The sequence below is a fragment of the Carassius auratus genome, chromosome 31 (genome assembly GCF_003368295.1).
Source record: "Carassius auratus strain Wakin chromosome 31, ASM336829v1, whole genome shotgun sequence".
In the NCBI taxonomy this organism is placed as follows: Eukaryota; Metazoa; Chordata; class Actinopteri; order Cypriniformes; family Cyprinidae; genus Carassius; species Carassius auratus.
In genome coordinates this window covers 25,405,630-25,427,292 of record NC_039273.1, presented here as the reverse complement: position 1 = coordinate 25,427,292, position 21,663 = coordinate 25,405,630, and the positions used below count along the sequence as shown (strand labels likewise).

Below are 21,663 nucleotides of genomic sequence, written 5' to 3'. Positions count from 1 at the left end.
CAGTCTTCACACATATCCAGTGATTCTCAGTCATTCTGTATGGCATCTTTTTATTGCAGGTGAATCTCAGGCAAAGAAGACGTTGTGAACTCCATAATGAGCTGCTCATCTTCATTATTCATCTGCTGATTTTTGGTTGTTTAATACCGGTACTGTACTGAAATTAGAGCTGCTTCACACAGTAAGTGCACATTTTACTTGCATTTGCATATTATATTAGAACAGCTCAGATAAATGACTGAAAATACAATAATGAGACTCATGTGAAAACTTTTTTTGCTATTACACTTTTGAAATATGAAATTATGTTAATGTTTTGAGTATGTAGGATTGCACACTTGATGATTTAATGCATGTAATGCATTTGAGAATATGTTCTTAATACAGTGTTGGCATCTGTTTGTCTCTCTTCTACTGTAGTGATGATACGGCTGTGTGTAAGCTGGCTGGTTTTGCTGTTGGGAGTGCAGGTTGTTTTGGCTCAGCTGGACGATCTTGATGATGATGATTATGATGATGATGTAAAAGAGAAGAGAAATGGAAGAAACAAAAATAAACCAATCAACTCTAATGTCATCCCGAAAAACAATAGTAAGTATTTCTTGCTGTACAACACAACAGACAGCAAGAAGTGAGCAGGTGGCTTGGAAAATACTGTATTTGCCTTTAATTCAAAAGACGATTTGGTTTGAACTAAACACCAGTTTAGGAAAGTTTTTGGTGCATGTGGTGTGAGATAATCACAACAGATTTCATTTATGCATCTGTCAGGCATCGGCAAGGTGTGGTTGATTAAGAAATTAAATTAACAAATGAAACTGATATAAATACTTCTCAGGAGCAAGAAAAGTTCATATGTGAAGTTTGCCGCCTTACGGTCTGCTCTGCTCTCTAGGGCTTCTGAATTTGATCTAAACCCTGCTCACTGTCCTGGGGCAAATTTCCTCTTTGACATGTTTCTTCTTCATCATAAATGTGATTTACTGGAGACTGGGGTCATTTCAGCTGGTTCCCATTTGCGTTTACCTTCAAAGAAATTTTTGGCACTTTACGTTATTTATATATTACCTAACCATTTATCAAAAGATTTTCAGTTTTCATTTTAATTTCAGTAATTTTATGTTTTTATAATTTATCTCATGTGCCAATATAGTGTAGTTTTTATTAGGATGTAGTTTTAATTTAGTTACATTTAGTTACAAAAATGCAATGTTGGTTAGTCCACTGGCTGTAAGAATATACGTTAGAATAATTACAATAATAACATTGGTATGTTGTGATTGATTTTTTGATTGATTGATTGATTGGAAAAAAAGACAAAAACACCATGAAACACCATAAAACTAAAATCTGCATGACTCCAGGAGTCAAGTTTGATGTCAATATTTGGTCACAATACACACAAGAAACAAAGTTGTTTGAAAATGTTACTGGTGTCAAAATCTGATGTGTTGTGTCCAAATAACAAAATGAATGTTTATTATGTTTTGTCATTTTTCTTTCAGATGCGGACTGTTATTTGGAACTGGCATTTTTGGTGGACAGTTCAGAAAGCGCCAAAGACAACCATCCCCAAGAGAAACGTTTTGTCACTGATCTCGTTAACCGGATCCAGAACATCCGACTCCAAACCGGCCAAGGCTTGAACTTTAGAACTGCCCTCCTTCAGTACAGCAGTCATGTGATCACCGAACAGTCTTTCAAAGATTGGAGGGGCGTCGCCACCTTCCAGGACCACATCGGGCCCATGCCTTACATAGGGCACGGTACCTACACCACCTACGCCATCACCAACCTCACACGCATCTATCTGGAGGAGTCTGGCCCTGACCGCGTGAAGGTGGCCATCCTGATGTACGACGGCGAGTCGCATCCAAAGAATCCAGATATCTTCTCTGCTTTAGCTGATGCCAAGAACCAAGGGATCAAATTCTTCACAGTAGGTTTCACAAACGCTGCCAATGTGGAACAGCTGCGGATTCTGGCCAGTCCTCCAGCTGCCCGCTACGTACACAACCTACAGGACAAGGGCGTGGTGGACAAGATCCTCAAAGAGATTGTGAGTAGTGCTTTCCCTTAGGAAGTAAAAATCTTGTGTCAACTGTTTTTGATAGACATAACAAATGGAGAGAAAAAGGAGATTTTGTCCTGCTAGACCCCAGTAATCTAAGGTGTCTCATTAAAGGGATAGTTCACCCAAAAATGAAAATTCTGTAATTTACTCACCGTCAAACCTGTAAGATTTTAGTTCGTCTTCGGAAACACAAATTAAGGTATTTGATTATTTTAATGAATGTGTATCTGTGAGATGTCTACGCAACTATGACTTTGTCACTTCAGAAAATTTAGATGAAACCACTGAGTACATGTGAATTAGTTTTTTCGATTTCTTTATGAAGGCTTTGAAGTGATAGTTGTGTATACTGTCAATGGAGGGACAAACATCTCTCAGAATCTCTCTTATTTATGTTCTGAAGATGAATGAATGTTTTTCAGATTTGGAACGACATGAGAGCTAGTAAATGATGACGGAATTTTCATTTTTGAGTACTATCCCTTTAAGAGTTCCCCACAACCATTGTGAGCCTAAAGGCTGAAATGCACCACACAATTTTTAAAACAGACTTTAAAGACTAAGCATCACACATTGGCTACCGTTGTAACTGATTACAGCTAAAAACTGGGCATCATAAACTAAACTACAGAAGATAAAAATATATTTTATAACCTATTTTCTGTGAAATCTGTCAATTCCGACTGCCCAAAATAAGTATCAACTTTTCAAGAATGAAGATCGGGGCAAATATCTGTGCAGAAGTTGTGTAGTGTATTCCAGCTTTAAATTGACCGCAGAGTTATTTGGTGCCAACAGCTTCTACAATCTACTTAGGTTTACAGTGCTGTTGGAAGTCTTTCAGTATAAACTCAAATTCTATTTAAATTCTTCAAAGACCCAATGAACTGTGAACACATTCATTTTATAGCTTTTCACATGTACTGAATATGAGCTGTTGTCTCATTTGTTCCTATTTTTTATTTCTCCTGAAAAATGTTTGAAGAAACATCTGAAAATAAAAAAAAATGTCATGCAAGAGCAACATCTGAGCAATAAAACTACCCTAAGGATTATCCAAACAAAGCAGTTTAAGTTGGCAGTGTTAAGACGAGAGCTGTGAAATCAAACTTTTGGTGCTGAGGGACCAACTTTGAAGAGTAGAAATTCTGAAGGTCGGATGCTTTTGAAGGCCCAAATGAAGGATTTATATCTCTTGAGGGATCTCAGATTAAGAGGGGCATGTGTGTGTCGGGGTATGTGCTACTGAGAACATTCTTCTTGAAGCTATGGAAAATGAGCTTATCTCTGTATCTCTCCTGAGGACATGGAAAAATTTGATTATGAATTCCTTCGACAGGGCATTAATGGCAAAATGAGTAAATGCTCACTCAAACACACCTTATCTCAAATTAAAACCCCTAAAGGTGATTTAAGAAGTTGTCTACTAGAGGATAGTGTTGATGGTATTTTGGATCATGGCACTTATAGGCAAGTAATGCAAGTTCAAGTCTGGCTCATGTAATTTCCTGAACCCATTCCCACCCATAGTTACCTTATTAAGGTTATACAAAGCATGTCTGTAAAAAAATAAAAAAATGAAAATATTCCACCCAAATACCCCGATGGAAGGATCAGTGTAAATTGATTTGCTGGTCCAGGTTGACCAATCATCAAACAGGTTGTTGGGTTAAATGACAGTTGTTTAAATGTTCTTTTAGTCTGGACAGAACTTGAAAGAACTTAGAGAAGTTTGAAGTTATTTACAATGATTTTTAAGAACATTCTATTCAAGAATTGGAATTATTTTTAAGTCTTCAATGATAAGAAAAATAGACATTCTGTAGAAGATAAAAAAACATAACTTAGAAGTATTTTTGGAATGCAAATTAGAATTAAAACAGAATGCCTATTTATTCTTAAGAGGGTTTCATGAATCCGGCCCCTGGTAGGTCTTGACCATTCTAGTCAGGGCTGGTAGACTACGTTGACTAAGCTGGTTTGGTGATGGTTGAGCTGGTTAACTGTTGCATCTCTGTAAGCTGGAATGTGTGTTTCTTTGGTCTTTTCAACAGAAGACGTATACTTAAGTTAGAAACATGTGAAGAAGCATCTACTGTACTGTGGGTGGATACACATTCGCAGACTTCCAGTGAATTGTTCCTGTTCCTGTTTCCCGCTGGAATATCCAGATAACACTACACTGAAGGTGATAAATGGTTTGGTTTTGCAGGATTTTAGATGGTCCAATCTGGTAATTAGCTGGAACCACTGGAAGAAAAGGATGTTTAGGTGGTTTTAGACAAACAGACTACCAGTTGATGGAGCCAAGGAAGACCTGGTAGATCTTGATCACACTGTTAGAGCTAGTAGACGACTTTGGCTAAACTGCTGTAGACCTTGCTGAGCTGCTTGAGCAGTTTGATAACTTTTTTTTTGTGGTGGGTAGATCCAAATTCTGAGAGTAAAAATACTCCATACTCTTTTTTTTTTTTTTTTTGTATACTAGTACATATATTTTAATTATTCCATTAAGCTTTTCAGCTGTGCATATGATGTAGTCAAATATGTTTAAAGAGATGTTTTTTGGAGCAATATATTACAGTAATTTTTCTCAGTTATTGAATGTAAATAGATTTGGTGGGTCTGCTTGACCAGTTTGACTACCTTTAGTTGGTATGGATTTTTCCTACTGGAATTAGAGCAGAGTATCAGTTAGCGGGTTGCAGTATTTGCAAAAGGAACATCTGTTTCCCATTGACTTTGTGCCGGGTCAGAGCTTTAGGGTACTACGAGCAGCATGAACCTGCATGCAGGATGAATATCTCACCCAGCCTTCTGCACGCTAGCTGCTCTGGAACGACTGTTGATGCAGGTGCTTGTCAATGAGACAAGAAAAGCACAATCAAGGGCTTTAATCACAGGCCAGGAGCATACAAATAGCATGCAGCATTGTCGTGTTCTCTGCTCAACGTCTCATGCATAGTGTTTGCATCTGTTAATCATCTGCTCGATCAAACTAAGCGGGATATTGCTCATCGCACACGTTTTAAGTTAAATAAGACATGCATCTTTCCGATGTGTCATTAACTGTGTGCTCTCAAGATAAAATTACTTAATGTGCTGCAATTAAATTTCCTTTGTTCTTATGAGTGCCTGTGATTCCCAGATTACGGCATCTGTCTATCGTCACTGTCTTTAAACATTATCTTTCATCCTAGGAATCTTGCTATGTGTCACTCTTTCTCTTTTTCTGTTTTACTCATTCATACACACATGCACCTGTTATGCAGATTCGCACACTAATCCTGACATGAGAAGCATTGAATAAAAAAAATCAGCCTTGCATGTGGTACACATGTATATGGATATTCAGACTTACTTCCAGTGGCCCTTTGTATATCATGAAGAAAAGAAATATGGGACTTTTCAGTTTTTCTAAATGTTGGTTTGGACATTTATACACCTATAGGCTGTGTTAGGAGTGAGAGTTATTATTTAATGCAAATTAAAAGAGAAATATGTCCTTCTTTGGGGTTGTTTAATTCTGAATTTTCATTTGTGGACATCTTTAGGATTCTGGGACTCTTCAGAATATCAGATATTAAAATGTGATCCGTTAGTTCAGCTTTATTCTGTAGCTCTGAGGTTTAACTGGGCTTAAAATATTTGGAAACATGCCTTGACAACTTACAGTGTCTAGTATTACATGTTTAAGGTTCATTTAGAAAATGTAAGAGTTAGTAACTTATGACAGCATATATCAGATGTTTGATAACAGAACATGCCACAAATGTGATTGTGGTCATGAAATTCTTGTAAATCTTTTATAATTATTGTACATTTTTCATGTAAATTTACCTTTTTTTTGCTTTTGTTTCCTTCTAGAGTGAGCTGGCTAATGAAGCGGTAAGAGTTTTTCTGACAGAATCAATTTAGGACACTTAAGAGTGACATTATTTGTTGTGACTAAGACAATGTGTGTGTGTCCAACAGTGTCCACTTTCCCCAAAATGCCCTTGTGAGAAAGGAGAGCGAGGACCCAGTGGACCCGCTGTAAGTGTCAAACATTCTTAAAATGCTTCCTAGCCCCTCACAGTGTTTAAACGATTTGCACGATTTACTAATTCGTTCCCTCAATGTACTAAAACGTGCACACGATTACTATTGCATTCCCTCGATTTACTATTTTGTTCACTCGATTTATAAATTGTGCGCATGATTTACTAATTCGTTCCCTCGATTTGCTAAATTGTGTGCACGATTTAGCAAATCGAGGGAACGTAATAGTAATTGTGTGCATGTTTTATTACATTGAGGGAAGGAATTAGTAAATTGTGCGCACAATTTATTTATTTTTTCTTGCATTTCATGTGCGGGTCTCCGTAAGAATCAGATAATTCAGATTTGATAAAAATTTTAAACAAAACTGCTATTTTTTAGTTAACACTCGTTCTCTAAAAACCACAGGGTAAAAAGGGTCGTCCTGGAGAAGACGGAAGTCCAGGACCTAGAGGACAAAAGGTCAAAGATATTTTAAATTAATGCTCATGTTTGTTATTATTTATTTATGTTACCCTCTAAAATTTGAGACACTTCCTGCAGGGAGAGAGCGGATTCAGCGGTCCTCCTGGACGAGACGGGACAGAGGTGAGCAAGTCCAGAACAAGGCCTAAAGTCACTCTATATTGACATTATCTGCTTGTGTAATGGCTTTTTCTCACCACGTGTTCTGTGTTGATCATTAGGGCAAACCTGGATACAAAGGAGAACAGGTAAGATGATGCATCAGCTCACATAATGCAAGTTATCAGAAATCGGCTGTTATTAGAAAATAAGTAGAGTCTCATGGGTTAGATTTTCAAGAAATGCATGAACTAATAATATATATATATATATATATATATATATATATATATATATATATATATATATATATATATATATATATATATATATATATATATATATATATATATATATATATATTGCTTGAAATGCAATAAAAGTCCATTTGAATAAAAGCAAATGCCAAATGCATATATGCAAATATATGCACGTTATGAATGTCTTATTTGTAGCCCTTAATAGTGCATTAAATATTTTTGTTTGCTTATGTTTTGCTGTTTGATGTGACAGTGGTTTTTAAAATTATTTATAGACATTTAAATGAAAAATTATAATTTATAATTTTGGTATTTCGACTTGTATTATATATATGTATACAGACATACATAAAACTGTCAAAGTAATGTATATTTTGTATAAAGTGTAAAATATATACTATATTAAGTCCAAAAAATAACTAGACATGCCTTTAAATTGTATTGTGTGTATATGTACAAAGGGGCACTGACCATTAAAAAGCAATATTTTTAGGGTGAGCGAGGGGAGTGTGGGACACCAGGAGTCAAAGGAGACAGAGTGAGTGACACTACACATCTACAATGTAGTTCATGCACAATAACATGCTGTATGTTTAACTGTCTAAATCTGATTCTTTTAAGGGTCCAGAGGGTCCCACTGGTATCAGAGGAAGCCGAGGGCTGCAGGTATGTCTTTAAACTTCATTTGTGAAAATGCAAAACAAGCTTTTTTTTTTCTCTTATTCAATAGTATTTTACCGTATTCACTCTGTTGTGTTCCTCTGCAGGGTTTGCCTGGACCCAATGGAGACGTGGGACCTGAGGGCCCACCGGGCAAAAAAGTGGGTTCAATTCAGCAGTGTTCTTTTTTCTTTTCAGAGAGCATGTGGAAAATTACACTCTTCAAAATAAAGGCTCCAAAAGAGGGTTTTCAGAGTAAAAGCCATGTAATAATTATTTGGGGTTCCGACAAATAACCTTTAAGAACCTCTTTTTCTTAGTGTTTGGAACATTTTAAAACTCTTTAATAATCATGAAAAAGCTTTTGTGAAATTAAAATGTCTAGTGGATGTCAAAGGTTTAATTTATATGTGTAGGGAATGTTTGGAACAACCTAAAACCATAAATGTTCTTCCATGTTCATGTATGATAGAAATATTTATATAGACTTAAAACCCCTGTATCAGGCTTTTATTGGTTATTTTTAATTTAGTATTTAGTTTTTAACTTGTGTTAGTGCTGATATCCATCTGTGTGCTACTAAGGAACTTAAAACTTAATTATTTTTCTGGAATGTTTGCTTTTTTCACATGCCGATGGCCGCCATCTGAGCAACAGATTAATGTCTGGACTTGCATGCATGTGTCGCACCACAAATCAGTATCTCTGTCTTTGACAGGTGAAGGTGTTCTGTCTAATGTGTCTGAACACAGTAATTGCAGTCTTTACTTTAGTATGTCTGAAAATAGTATGTTTCTTTAAAGACCCCCAATTTCATCTGCCAAATGAAAGAATGCATAAAGACTTGTGCCTACATAATGAAATGATTTTTTATAACATAATGGTTCTTGTGATATTTCAATTGAACAGATCCTGCTAATATTCAAGCATTAAGTCTTTTGTTTAAAGCAGCACGTGTTTATTTTGGTGCACATATAAACATAGACTTTATATTCAGTGAATCTGACTGAATCCAGATGATGTAAACAGTTTTTTGCTGCAGTTTGAGTTTTGGGATCAGTTCCATGTAGATTAATCATGTTTTAGATGTAAATGTGATCCACACTTCACCCTCCTTTTTTTTACTTGAACACTTCATATTTAGAATGGCATGTAATGCATGATATATTGCAAAAGACATTGAACATGAGTGCAACAGTCAAATACATCTGTCTAGCATGTGTGTGCATAGAAAAACAATGGAAAAGTAGCACAATGGAATTGAAAAATGCATTCTGTGTGAACGGATCAGATAACATTATTTTACACATTTAATACCTAGATTTTACTAGTAATGGCACAATAATATTTTTTTTGCCTTTTTCTGATTATCATATCAGCAAAATCCAAAATCAGTCAACTTGTAATTCCTTGTGCATTAGTACATAAAACCATTTTTTGAGTCAATTGCCATAAAAATCAATGGTGCGATTCCAACCATTCTCATAACTATCTACCGCCCACCCAAGAGCAATAATGCCTTTTTAACTGAATTATCTGAACTCTTGACTTATCTATGTTCCATATCTTCAAATGTTATCCTTCTGGGTGATTTTAACATTCATACAGATAATGTCAGTAATGCATTTACAAGCGAATTTTTATCATGTTTGGATTGCTTTGGTATACAACAATTTAACACACTGCCCACCCATACTAAGGGGCATACTCTTGATCTTGTTTGCTGTTCTGGTATAACTACTTTTAATAAGGTAAACCTGTGTCGCCCGATTACATTTCGGAATTTAAGAACATAGATTTGCCTACTCTTGCTGATGAACTTGCCATCTTTTCCAGTAAATCTGATTTCACTACTGTTGATGAACTGGTAAAATATTACAATGATGGACTGAACATGCTTTTAGATGAATTCGCACCCGTGAAAACGCGAAGGGTTTCATTTGTGCATTCAGCTCCTTGGTTTACACCTGAACTGTGTGAACTTAAAACTAAAGGCCGTAGGTTAGAGCGGCTGTACGTCAGGTCTGGCCTTACCGTTCATAAAAACATGTATGCTGAACATATTCAAAATTATAAAAATGCACTGACTACAGCTAAATCCGATAGCTACTCCAATGTAATTGGAGTTAGCAATGGGAACTCTAGGTCACTTTTCTCGGTGGTAAACAATATTCTGAAACCACCTGATTCTCTGCCATCTGATATGTATTCCACTGACTTATGTGATCGCTTTTTGACTTTTTTTACATCTAAGGTTGAAAATGTACATCGGCAATTACTTACTGGTACTCTTCACAATGACTCCTGTCAGTCTATCACTCACACACCTCCCCACTCTGTCTTCTCTAACTTTACACTACCAACTACTTCAGAGATAGTGGGTCTGATAGGTAAATCTAAATCTTCGACTTGTCAATTAGACCCTCTACCAACTCCTTTAGTTAAAGCTTGTTTACCAGCCCTTTTGCCGTTGATAACTAAAATCGTTCATGCTTCACTTGGTTCTGGTTTTGTATCTCCATCTCTTAAATCTGCTATTATTACACCCATACTTAAGAAACCAGGGGGTGATCCATTTGATTTTGAAAATTTTCGTCCAATTTCAAATTTACCATTCATCTCTAAGGTAGTTGAAAAGTGTATTGCAATTCAAATTCATGAACATCTGTCCAATAATAACTTGTATGAACAATTCCAATCTGGTTTTCGTCCCCACCACAGCACTGAGACTGCTCTTGTCAGAATAACCAATGATCTACTGTTGGCAGCTGACTCTGGGCTTTTAACTATACTTGTCCTCCTTGACTTGAGCGCTGCCTTTGATACTGTCTCACATAACGTACTTCTTGACAGATTAGTCTCCATTGGTATTACTGGCACTGCTCTGTCTTGGTTTAGTTCATATCTATCTGGACGCAGTCAGCGTATTCAACTAAAAGGTTTTAGTTCAAGAATATCTACAGTCACCACTGGTGTTCCCCAAGGTTCTGTTTTGGGCCCGCTTCTCTTCATTATATATATGCTCCCTCTTGGTAATATTTTAAGGAAATATGGTATTAATTTTCACTGTTATGCGGATGACACCCAACTTTACCTGTCTGCCAAACCTACCGGTTCTTTTCCTCCGCCATCTTTGTCAAGCTGTTTAGCTGAAATTAAAGACTGGCTTTCAGCGAACTTCTTGAAATTAAATGGCAATAAAACTGAGGCTCTGCTTGTTGGCACTAGATCTGTTGTGTCTAAATCTAATTGTTTCACTTTACACATTGATAATACTGCAATCTGTCCTTCCTCTCAGGTTAAAAGTTTGGGTGTCATCATGGATAGCACACTATCTTTTAAAGCTCAGATTAATAATTTCACACGGATTGCATACTTCCATTTGCGCAATATTAATCGTCTACGTCCATTTCTTTCAAATAATAATACTGCAGTTCTCATTCACGCACTAGTCACCTCACGTATAGACTACTGCAATGCTCTTCTCACAGGTATTCCCTTCAAACTGCTACATAAACTTCAACTGGTTCAGAATTCTGCAGCTCGTGTTCTCTCTAGAACACCTTATACTGATCACATTTCTCCGGTTCTCCAGCAATTGCACTGGCTTCCAGTAAAATATAGAGTTGAATTCAAAATCTTGCTACTCACTTATAAGGCACTTCATAATCTTGCACCACAATACCTTACTCAACTTCTCCAGGTTTATACTCCTTCACGTGCACTTAGATCTTCATCTTCAATTTCTCTTGTGGTACCTCGGATTCGACTTACTATTATGGGTGCCAGATCTTTTAGTCATGTTGCCCCCCGCCTATGGAACTCCCTTCCCCTCGATGTTCGCAATAGCGATTGCTTGTTGACTTTTACAAAGCGTCTTAAGACATATCTTTTTATACAGGCTTTTTTATGAAAAATTTTATTGAGACTTAAATCCACTTTATATGTATATGATGTTTGTTTCTTGTTTGTTTTGTCCTATGCAGTGACCTGTATATTGCTTGTAAGGTGACCTTGGGTGTTCTGAAAGGCGCCATGAAATAAAATGCATCATTATTATTATTATTTCAGAACATATGTGAGTGTTTTAAACAGTTGTAGTTACCCTGTTTTGCAGTTAAATGAGTTTAAGATTTGTTTTAAGACTGTATCGGTTTGTTTTGTATAGTCGTTTGGAATTAATGTTATTACGTCTTAAAGTTGTTTTTAAATACCTTTACCAGCAATACCAGAAAATGAGTTCTGGACCATTAATGCCTGTCTAATGTGGTCTTTTCTATAAGGCAGAGAAAGAGCATTGAGTTCACAGATTGCACTTCAATATTGTTCTGGATGGTTCTGCTTCTTCAGGGTGAGAGAGGCTTTCCCGGACCACCAGGAATACAGGGCGAGACTGGCTTTGGGCTTCCTGGACCAAAGGTTGGCTTTTATATAAAACTCATGAGGTCAGGAACCCAGTGAACTCATGTCTGTGATAATAACATGTGTTTTCTCAATGTAGGGTGATGTGGGGTTCCAAGGCCGAATGGGTCCTCCCGGGCCTCCTGGGCTCGGCGAGCCGGGCCTACCGGTAAAGATATGCGAGTGATCATGCTCAATAGAGGTTATAATTGACACTGAACACAAAGATATCATTGTATTGACTTTTACAATTATGTTTACTCTGAAGGGGCCACAGGGGCCGCAGGGTTTGCCAGGAGAGAAGGGTCCACCGGGAGAGGGTTTACCAGGACCAAAGGTAAACACGTCATTGCACACAGTTTCAGAATGCAGTCAAATCAAAGTTATGAAGAGGTTTAATATGTTTTTATGCAAGTTGTGTCTTGTGTGTGCAGTTTATATCAGAGAGCCTTTGGCTTTTATCCAAAGCAACTTCCATTTCCAACAACCATTTTTTAGTTTAGCATCATGGCTAAACTAAATGTTATGTATATACACACAGGATTGCAGTGCATGTATACATTTGATGTTTTAAACTTTTGTCTTTTACAGGGAGAGAGGGGTCTGGAGGGGCTGAAAGGACCCAGGGGACCAGTAGGTCTTGGCATTAAAGGAGACAGGGTAAAACATTCAGATCAATTGAATAAAATTTGATTTTGAAGTGAAAGTTTAATCACTTATTTTTTTTTAGCTCATAGGTTGATTGCACCCTAAAGCTGCTCTATACTAGATGTTTAGTTTACTTCAATAGCTTCTAAAAATTCATTAGAAGTGTTCTTAGTTCTGAGAATTTTGTGGTGAAACTATTTGTATCATTTGCATTATTAAACCCTTCTCTGTGGATTTTTTAAAGGTCATGTCACAGCATGCAGTGCAATCAGCATATATGGCATACAGGCATATATGAATATCAGTGTTGCATCTACTCCAAATTATTTTAATAACTAGATTGTATGTGAACTGACAGATTGGCTTATGCTTGACTCCGAGGTGTGCAATTACAATAATATATTTTTGTTTATTGTCTTAAGGGTGATATTGGTCCTCCCGGTCTTCAAGGACCAGTGGGGCTTCCTGGAGCAGGGATCCAAGGAGAGAAGGTGCTGACAAGCTTGTGATCTGAGAATGACATAAAAATGAACTGTACATCTATGCATTGTTGGATATGCTTGTTTTAGGGTATAGAAGGACCGCGAGGACCCCCAGGAAGCAGAGGCCCACCGGGTGAGGGCTACCCTGGACCAAAGGCAAGAGTTTCCCATCATGCTATAAACACTGTCACAAATTCAAATAGTAAAAGGCTTGAATAAACTGATCTGATAAGTTATGAAATCATCTGTATGTTTAAAAAATGTGCTCTTGAAGGGTGATCAAGGTTTACCAGGTGAGATCGGTGCAACAGGAGAGAGAGGAGCAGGAGAACCAGGAGCTAAAGTAAGTCATCTTCACTTTACTCTTTTTTTTTTTTTTTTTTTTTTTTAAACAACTGTTTATTGAATTTTCTTTTGTGAACAACAGCAGAAGACAAAAAGCAACTGAGCAAATGTAAAACCCATCCCAACCCCTGGTAGACTAAAGAGTAGAGAAGAAAAATTATAAATAAATACATAAAGTAAAATAAACAATAATAAAATAATTTTTAAAGTAACTGAAAAATGTATCATTTATATTGATATATTGGACCACCTTGTACTAGACAATGATTATAAATGTCAAGCTTTGACCAGCTAGAAACCATGTAAAACTAGTACTGCTTTTATCCAGAATATAAATGATTAATACTTGATTTATTCTGCGAAGGGAGAACCTGGTGCTCCGGGGTTATCAGGATTACCAGGTTTACCAGGAGAGGATGGCGCTCCAGGACAGAAGGTACCAGGCCCACTTTAATCTCTTGAATCACTTTAGTTAGCATCATCTGCTCAAAGTCTACACACATTCATCTTCTGTGTGTATTTCAGGGAGAACTAGGAACCCCTGGGTTGAGGGGCCATGAAGGAGCAGCAGGAGTGGGCATCCAGGGTGAAAAAGTATCTCTTTACTCACATTTTCCTGCATGTTTAACTTTGTAAAATCATCTTAAAGACCCATTAAACGAAAGTTTAAGTTTTGAGGATGATATTTCCATAGATGTCAATCTTCTAACTTCAGTGGGGTCTTTAACTGTGAACACCAACTTGATGCTTATTGATGTAGCGTTTTGTTTTTGACGTTGTTTAGGGTGATCAGGGTCAGCGGGGAATCCGTGGGTTAGCAGGGCCACCAGGAATAGCTGGACCCTCAGGGTCAAAGGTGAGTGCCTAGTTCTCATTGATGAGTCTGGAATATTCTGTCTTTTGCTACATAGACATTAAATAACATTTCATATAAAATGTCCTTCTGTTCTTTATTATTGTCTTCGTAGGGAGAGCCTGGCACCCCTGGGCGCCTGGGATTACCTGGACTACCGGGGCGTGCTATAACAGGACCAAAAGTAAAAGCCTTTCTATTGCAATATGGAAATAAACCAAGTTTTGGTATTTGTTATATAAAATAAAGAAAAGCTAGTTTTCACAAGTCACTTTCGGACTTTTGAACCTCACAATATCTGCAAAAAACCTTTCAAATGCACAGTGTGTCTGTAAATAAAAAGCATTGTGATGTCTCATTATAGGGTGACGTCGGCCTTCCAGGTCCTTCTGGTCCAGTAGGAGAAACGGGATATGGTCTTCCTGGGCCAAAGGTTCATTTAATTCTTAATTACTGTTAAGACTGTCAAATAAACTCATGTTATTAACCTGTCTTGCTCATGCTTTGTTTCTCAGGGTGATCGTGGTGACCCAGGTCTTCCTGGTCTAAGTGGACCAAAAGGGGACGGCTATCCTGGTCCATCAGTGTGTTAAAAACCTCCACAGGCTCTTATTAAAATCCATTCATGATTATGAGATCATTCTGTAGGGAAGTTCTCACAATTCATCATGAAGTCATATTTTGTTGTAGCTGTGTGCTGTTTGTTTGCAGGGGCCTCCTGGTCTTCCTGGGCTTCCAGGAGATCCTGGTTCAGAGGGCATAGGGATACCTGGACCAAAGGTAGGACTGTTCTTATGTGTCACCCTAAAGCAGATCACCTGTATTTCAATATTATGATCGAATGGGGTGTAAACACAAGTATTGCATCATGACTGTGTCTCAGGGTGATATTGGCTTCAGAGGTTTACCAGGCCCACCTGGACCCCCAGGCGAAGGACTACAAGGACCTCCTGTACGTCATCAAACACAGACAGATAGTATCTCTTGATTAAGCCCATGTCAATCTCTTTCAGCTCCTCTTAGCTTTGATTTAGTACATTCTTGCATTAGATCCTCTCCCATTGTGCCACAAGATTTCAAAATGAGATGGGTAAGATGGAGTATAATCAAAGTAAAAAAGATATGGTGCGGTGCAATTAAAGTAAATAATTAGACTGAGTATTAACAATAACTCTTTACCATAATACAAAAGGAAATATGTGTGTTGATGAACATATCAAATCAAAAGTCTTCACAGTTGCCCCAAAAAGTATTTAAAATATTAAATTAAAAATATTATGTTAAAATAATATTCATATTACCATTTTAAAGCTGTTGTTTTTTTTTTATTCCGCAAAGCCACAGTAAATTCAATTGGGTCATTGAAGACATTTATAATGTTACGGAAGATTTTTTTTTCAAATAAACTTTCTATTAATCAGAGAAGAAGAACAAAAATCATTACAGTTCGCATAAAATATTAAGATGATTTCTGAAGATCATGTGACACTGAAGACTGGAGTAATGATTCTGAAAATACAGCTGCGCATCATATAAATAAATTACATTTTACAAAATATGAAAGAGTTAATTCCAATTGTAATAATATTTCACATTATTACAGTTTTAAGTGTATTTTTAATCCAATAAATTTAGCCTTTATGAGCAGATGAGACTTTCAAAAAGCAAAACAGCTTACCAACCCCAAACATTTGAATGGTAGAGTATACAGTATATTATACATTTTTATAGTACAAAAAAAAATAATAATAAGGTGGCATCTGCAAACAAATGTTGCTAATTGTTCCCCCAACTAGTAATAGTGATTTGAAACTTGTAGGTTAAAATGTGTTTTGAATTTTTTTATATATATATATATAAATGCCATCTAATATGTTATCTCTTGATATTATCTGTGTAGTATTTTTTCTCATATGTGATCCCGTTCTGTCTCCCTGAATGAACTTGCCAGAGAATACATGCCATTCCTCAATTACCACATCATCTTTACACCACATTTATCATAGTACTGTCTCTGTGATGATCATACATTCACCACAAGACACACACACACACACGTGCTCAAAATCTTCTACATATGTCCAGCAAATCCGGCTAATGTAATCCAGTAACCTAAACGTCATTCCAGATGTTTCGGGGCTGCTTTTGTCTCAGCACCAATGAATCTGAATGTGTTTTCCCCTTGAAATGTGTTAATATTGAATATCTCTGATCAAACCAGGGCAACATGGGAAGACCAGGACCTCCTGGACCTACTGGGCCACCAGGACAAGGCCTACAGGGTCCAAAGGTGGCGACACTGGCATAAAAATAATAAAGAATTGAACACATATATATGTGTTTTTAAACCAAACAGCATATCTTCTACACTATTGCAGGGTGATCAGGGGTCACAGGGTGTGAGCGGGCCAAGAGGAACTCCTGGAGAAGGAATGCCCGGGTCAAAGGTCTCAGGTTTTGTTGTATAATCTGTGTCGTGATTAAATATTCATACAGTTTAATATGAAGCTCATGTGTGTTTTTCAGGGGGATCGTGGAGCTCAGGGTGAGAGGGGGATGAAGGGGGTTAAAGGTGATATGGGAGATCATGGCATTCCTGGACAAACAGTGAGTAAATGAACCTCAGCATTGACAGCGTTGCTGCATGTGTGAAGCATTTCAAATCAGTCATAATGTATATGAGTTTATATTTCATATAGGATACAGCCTAAATGGTAGACAGCAAGGTAATTTGTTAAAATGTGTTCATTGGTGCAATTCATTAATTTGGTTAAAAAGCATGCAATGAAATACACAACACAATAAAATGCATGAAACATCAAGTGTTTAAAAAGATTTAGTAAAAATGAAACATTTAAGAATAAAAGACATTAATAAGAGCTTCTCACCATTATTTAAAGCAAACTAGGTTTAAAGCAACTTATGTTTGTAAAACATCTCAGTGATGTCATTTCCATTTTTTTGTATATTTATATGTATTATAACTCACTAACTCACTTTTTTCAGGGTAGACCAGGAATCAAAGGAGAATCTGGACTTACGGTGTGTCTTTTAAATCTTTCACATCATACTACATCATTAAAATCATGTGCATTTCAAGCAATTCACATGTTATGTGTTTTTTTTGTTTTTTTTTAGAGGGACGAGATAATCAGGATGATAAGGGAGATTTGTGGTATGTACATCTCACATTTGAACAATTTACTGTTCAAATGTTTGGGGTCTGTAAGTTTCTTCTGCACACCAAGACTGTATTCGATCAAAAATACAGGAAAAACAGTAATATCGTGAAACAATTTTCAGTTTAAAATAAGAGTTTTCTATTGTAAAACATTAAAAAAATAAAATGTATTTGTGATGCAAAGCTGAATTCTCAGCATCATTACTCCAGTCTTCAGTGTCACATGATTAAGGAAAATTTCTATATTTTTGTTGAAACTGTGATGCATTTTTTAAATATAAAAAAAAATAGAAAGTTCAAAAGAACAGCACTGATTTGGAATAGAAATCTTAAACATTATAAATTGATATAGTCACTTTTAATCAATTTTGACGCATCGTTAATAAAAGCATTAATTATTTTAAAAACATTTTACTCACCCCAGACTTTATAATGGTAGTGTGTAAAGTTCATGAAATGTCCCGTGTTGTCTATCAGGTTGTGGAGTCAAGTGTAAGGAGCGTCCCATGGAGCTGGTGTTTGTGATTGACAGCTCTGAAAGCGTCGGGCCTGAAAATTTTGAGATCATCAAGGACTTTGTGGCTGCGTTAGTCGACAGACTCACCGTGGGGCGTAACGCCACCCGAGTCGGTCTCGTTTTGTACAGCTTAGAGGTCCAGCTTGAGTTCAACCTCGCTCGCTACATGACCAAACAAGATGTCAAACAAGCGATACGCAGGGTTCACTACATCGGCGAGGGCACGTACACTGGCTCTGCCATACGCAAAGCAACTCAGGGAGCATTTTACAGCGCAAGGACAGGGGTCAGGAAGGTTGCCATTGTCATCACAGACGGACAAACTGATAAACGGGAGCCTGTGAAGCTGGAAATCGCTGTCAGGGAGGCGCATGCAGCTAACATTGAGATGTACGCTCTGGGGATTGTTAACATTAGTGATCCGACACAAGAAGAGTTTCTCCAGGAGCTCAATCTCATTGCGTCGGACCCTGACAGTGAGCACATGTTCTACATAGACCACTTCAACACCTTGCCAGGTAACCAATACAGCAAACCTGAGGCTGAATGCCAATTCACATACTCCTCCTAGATGAAAGTACTTATGTTTACATACATATGGAGGCATGAGAATAACCTTTGTGTGTGCAAGATGCTTTTTCTCACAAAATAATGTATTTATGGTATCTACAAGTTTTTTTGTTTTGTTTTGGGATTTTTTTAATATCCCTTTTTATCTTGACTCACTATTTGATTGCACTGCTAAACAGTAAATTTTACACAAACTTAATTTAACATCTAAAGTATTTTAATAATTCAAGTTTTTAGTTACATTTACAAAATTATGATTCATTATTACAATTTAAATGTATAGGTTTTACACACACACACACACACACACACACATTGTATGTGTGTATGGTATGCTAAAATGATAATATATTTAATAAAATATAATAAAAATTAATATAAATAAGTAATTGCTCATTTATAATAATAGCTTATTATATATATATATATATATATATATATATATATATATATATATATATATATATATATATACTTTAGTAATTTATTTATTTCAATAAATGCAAATGATTGGCTTTATCTGGAATTAATCAGCTGTTTACTTTTGTATAGATTTAAATATCTAATATTGCTTTTCTCTCTTTTTAATTGAATCCACAGCTCTGGAGTCCAAACTAGTCAATAAGCTCTGTGAGGATGAGAATGGATCACTTATCTTCAGTCGCATTAATGGTTTTGAAAACGGATATGGGATTAATGGCAACCGCATCAATGGTAACGGCAGGGACAATTATGGCACCAACATACATAACAGCCACAGAGAGAACACGAGAACACACTCGGGGATGAACACTGTCACTCATGAGAGCGGGAGAGGAGACACGTTTGCTCCAACAGCTGCTCCAGACATTACCGAGGTTAGTTCACTGATGGTCTCAACAGTGACCACCTGCTTTCTTGGTGGCCTTGGTTTGGTAATTAAGATAATGAAGAGAATTTTTACTTGCACTCAACTTTGATTTTGTTTTGAGTGTTTTTAGAGTTTCTAATGTTCTCTCAGGTGGATGAGCGTGTACCTGAGACGCCAGACACAAACACTTCAGAGCAGAGCAGCAGTAGAGGAGATACTCCAACAGACACTGGGACATCCACACAAAGCAGACCTTCATCAGGGACTACATCGTCATCCACAACTGTGAACACGTCAACCTCAGTGCGGTATAAACCAGCACCACGACCACCATTGCCTAAAGGTAAAAACATAACACATTCACTAATACATGACTAAATACACTACTGTTTGAAAGTCAGGCATCAGTAGGATTTCTCTTAATTAGTTAGTTAATTAAAGAAGTGAATGCTTGTATTAAGCAAAGATGCATTAAATAAATTAAAGTGACAGTAATGACTTAAATATTGTTTCAAAAGTTTTTTTCACATAAAGTTATTTACTATTGCGTTCCCTCAGTTTACTATTTCGTTCACTCAATTTATAAATTGTGCGCACAATTTACTAATTTATTCCCTCTATTTGCTAAATCGTGCTCACAATTTTACTAAATCGAGGGAACACAATAGTAATTGCGTGCACGTTTCAGTACACTGAGGGAACGAATTAGTAAATTGTGCGTACAATTTATAAATTTTTTCTTGCATGTCATGTGCGGGGCTCCGTAATATATATATTATATATATAAACAATTAATTTTTTTAACTTGAAAAAAGTATCACAGTTTCTGCAAGAAACAGCAGGCAGCACAACTTTTTTCATCAGCGTATTAGAATGATTTCTGAGTAATGATCCTGAAAGCTCAGCTTTGATCACAGGAATAAATTACATTTTAAAATATGCATATATAGTATAACTTTGTTTACTGTATCTTCAATCAAATAAATGCAGCCTTAGTGAGCATAAGAGAATTAAAAAAAAAAAAAAAATCTTACAATTGAACATTTTTTGCTTGGTAGTGTACATTCTTCAAATCCCTGATATCATAGACACTCATTCATTTTTTTGGGAAACATTACTAGAAAATTACTACAACGGTTTACAAATAAAGCATTTTGTTCATTTTATGACATTTACTTGCATCTTTTTACTCATTTAAAAGTGCAAAGTCTGCTGCATATGCATGTACAGGATTTGAGACATGACATGCATTTCAGATCATCAGGTCACCAAACTGCAGTCTTTTGATTTCTTGAAATGTCTGATGAACAACAACAACAACAACAAAAACCTAGTTTAAAATTCACATGAATAACAAAAGTAACTTGTGGTTACTAGACAATGTAGTTCACTAGACAAGATCTGAAATATATAAATACATTTTTTAAATCTGTGTTCAGAGGTTGTATCTCTGGACCCCCGTTGTGAGCTGCTCCTGGATCAGGGCCCTTGTCGGGACTATAACATCCGCTGGTACTACGACCGGCAGGCCAACGCCTGTGCGCAGTTCTGGTACGGAGGCTGTGATGGGAACCGTAACCGCTTTGACACAGAAGAAGATTGCAAAAACACATGTGTTGTCGTGAGAGCAGGTAAAATGCACATTTGAATTTAACTTATCGAACTTAACTTAATGAAAATGGACACCAGTGTCTGCCATATAGTCACACCCTTTTCTTTGCATTTAGGAGGCTGATATCCATTGTGGATACATTTCCCTTTGTTTGTAATTCCTCACACTCCAATACAATGGACCTGCACTGAAATACACAAAGTATATGAAAAATTGGTGGGACAGGACATTTTATTGAGAGTAGCTCATTGATCAAGCAGAGTATGTTTCGTATCACTAGCTGCAGAACTGTGAAAAAGCAATACTGTAATACTGTCATAGTTACCCAGCATTCATTGAACTCACATTAATATAATAAATGTAATTTAGTCTTGATTTTGAGAACTAATGTTTTCGGAATGTATTAAAGCTTGTCATTTTTAATCTTGTACTTTTGGTAATAAAATATTTTGTATGTAGATAAATGACTTGGCTGTTACAATGTCAACAAATTCGGTTCACTAAATCATGTTGTATTATGTTCAGCTCAAGAAAGAGTCGTGTTGGTTTTTATAGTGTTATAATGAGGTAAGGTGGAAGATGTTCTGTAGAAATTTTGAGTTTGC

General features: G+C 36.6%; 1 protein-coding gene across 2 annotated transcripts; it reads left to right on the top strand.

Annotated features, from left to right (window-relative positions):
- The first annotated feature begins 422 nt into the window (after positions 1 to 422).
- LOC113050973 (collagen alpha-1(XXVIII) chain-like) lies at positions 423 to 21,437 on the top strand. Of its 2 annotated transcripts, XM_026214486.1 has the most exons (35): positions 423 to 591; positions 1,506 to 2,059; positions 5,942 to 5,962; positions 6,050 to 6,109; positions 6,524 to 6,577; positions 6,659 to 6,703; positions 6,802 to 6,828; positions 7,433 to 7,477; positions 7,561 to 7,605; positions 7,707 to 7,760; positions 11,950 to 12,018; positions 12,101 to 12,169; positions 12,269 to 12,337; positions 12,592 to 12,660; positions 13,071 to 13,139; positions 13,218 to 13,286; positions 13,405 to 13,473; positions 13,840 to 13,911; positions 14,001 to 14,069; positions 14,260 to 14,331; positions 14,444 to 14,512; positions 14,693 to 14,761; positions 14,844 to 14,912; positions 15,040 to 15,108; positions 15,212 to 15,280; positions 16,550 to 16,618; positions 16,707 to 16,775; positions 16,855 to 16,935; positions 17,335 to 17,370; positions 17,467 to 17,503; positions 17,987 to 18,544; positions 19,197 to 19,453; positions 19,597 to 19,789; positions 20,886 to 21,077; positions 21,174 to 21,437. In XM_026214486.1, exons 1-35 carry the CDS (start codon positions 423 to 425, stop codon positions 21,179 to 21,181), a joined length of 3,615 nt encoding a protein of 1,204 aa, XP_026070271.1. In that variant the 3' UTR covers positions 21,182 to 21,437. The 2 variants fall into 2 exon arrangements, with proteins under 2 accessions (XP_026070271.1, XP_026070270.1); XM_026214485.1 differs by lacking the exon at positions 21,174 to 21,437 and having other exon boundaries at positions 20,886 to 21,167.
- The last annotated feature ends 226 nt before the right edge of the window (positions 21,438 to 21,663 follow it).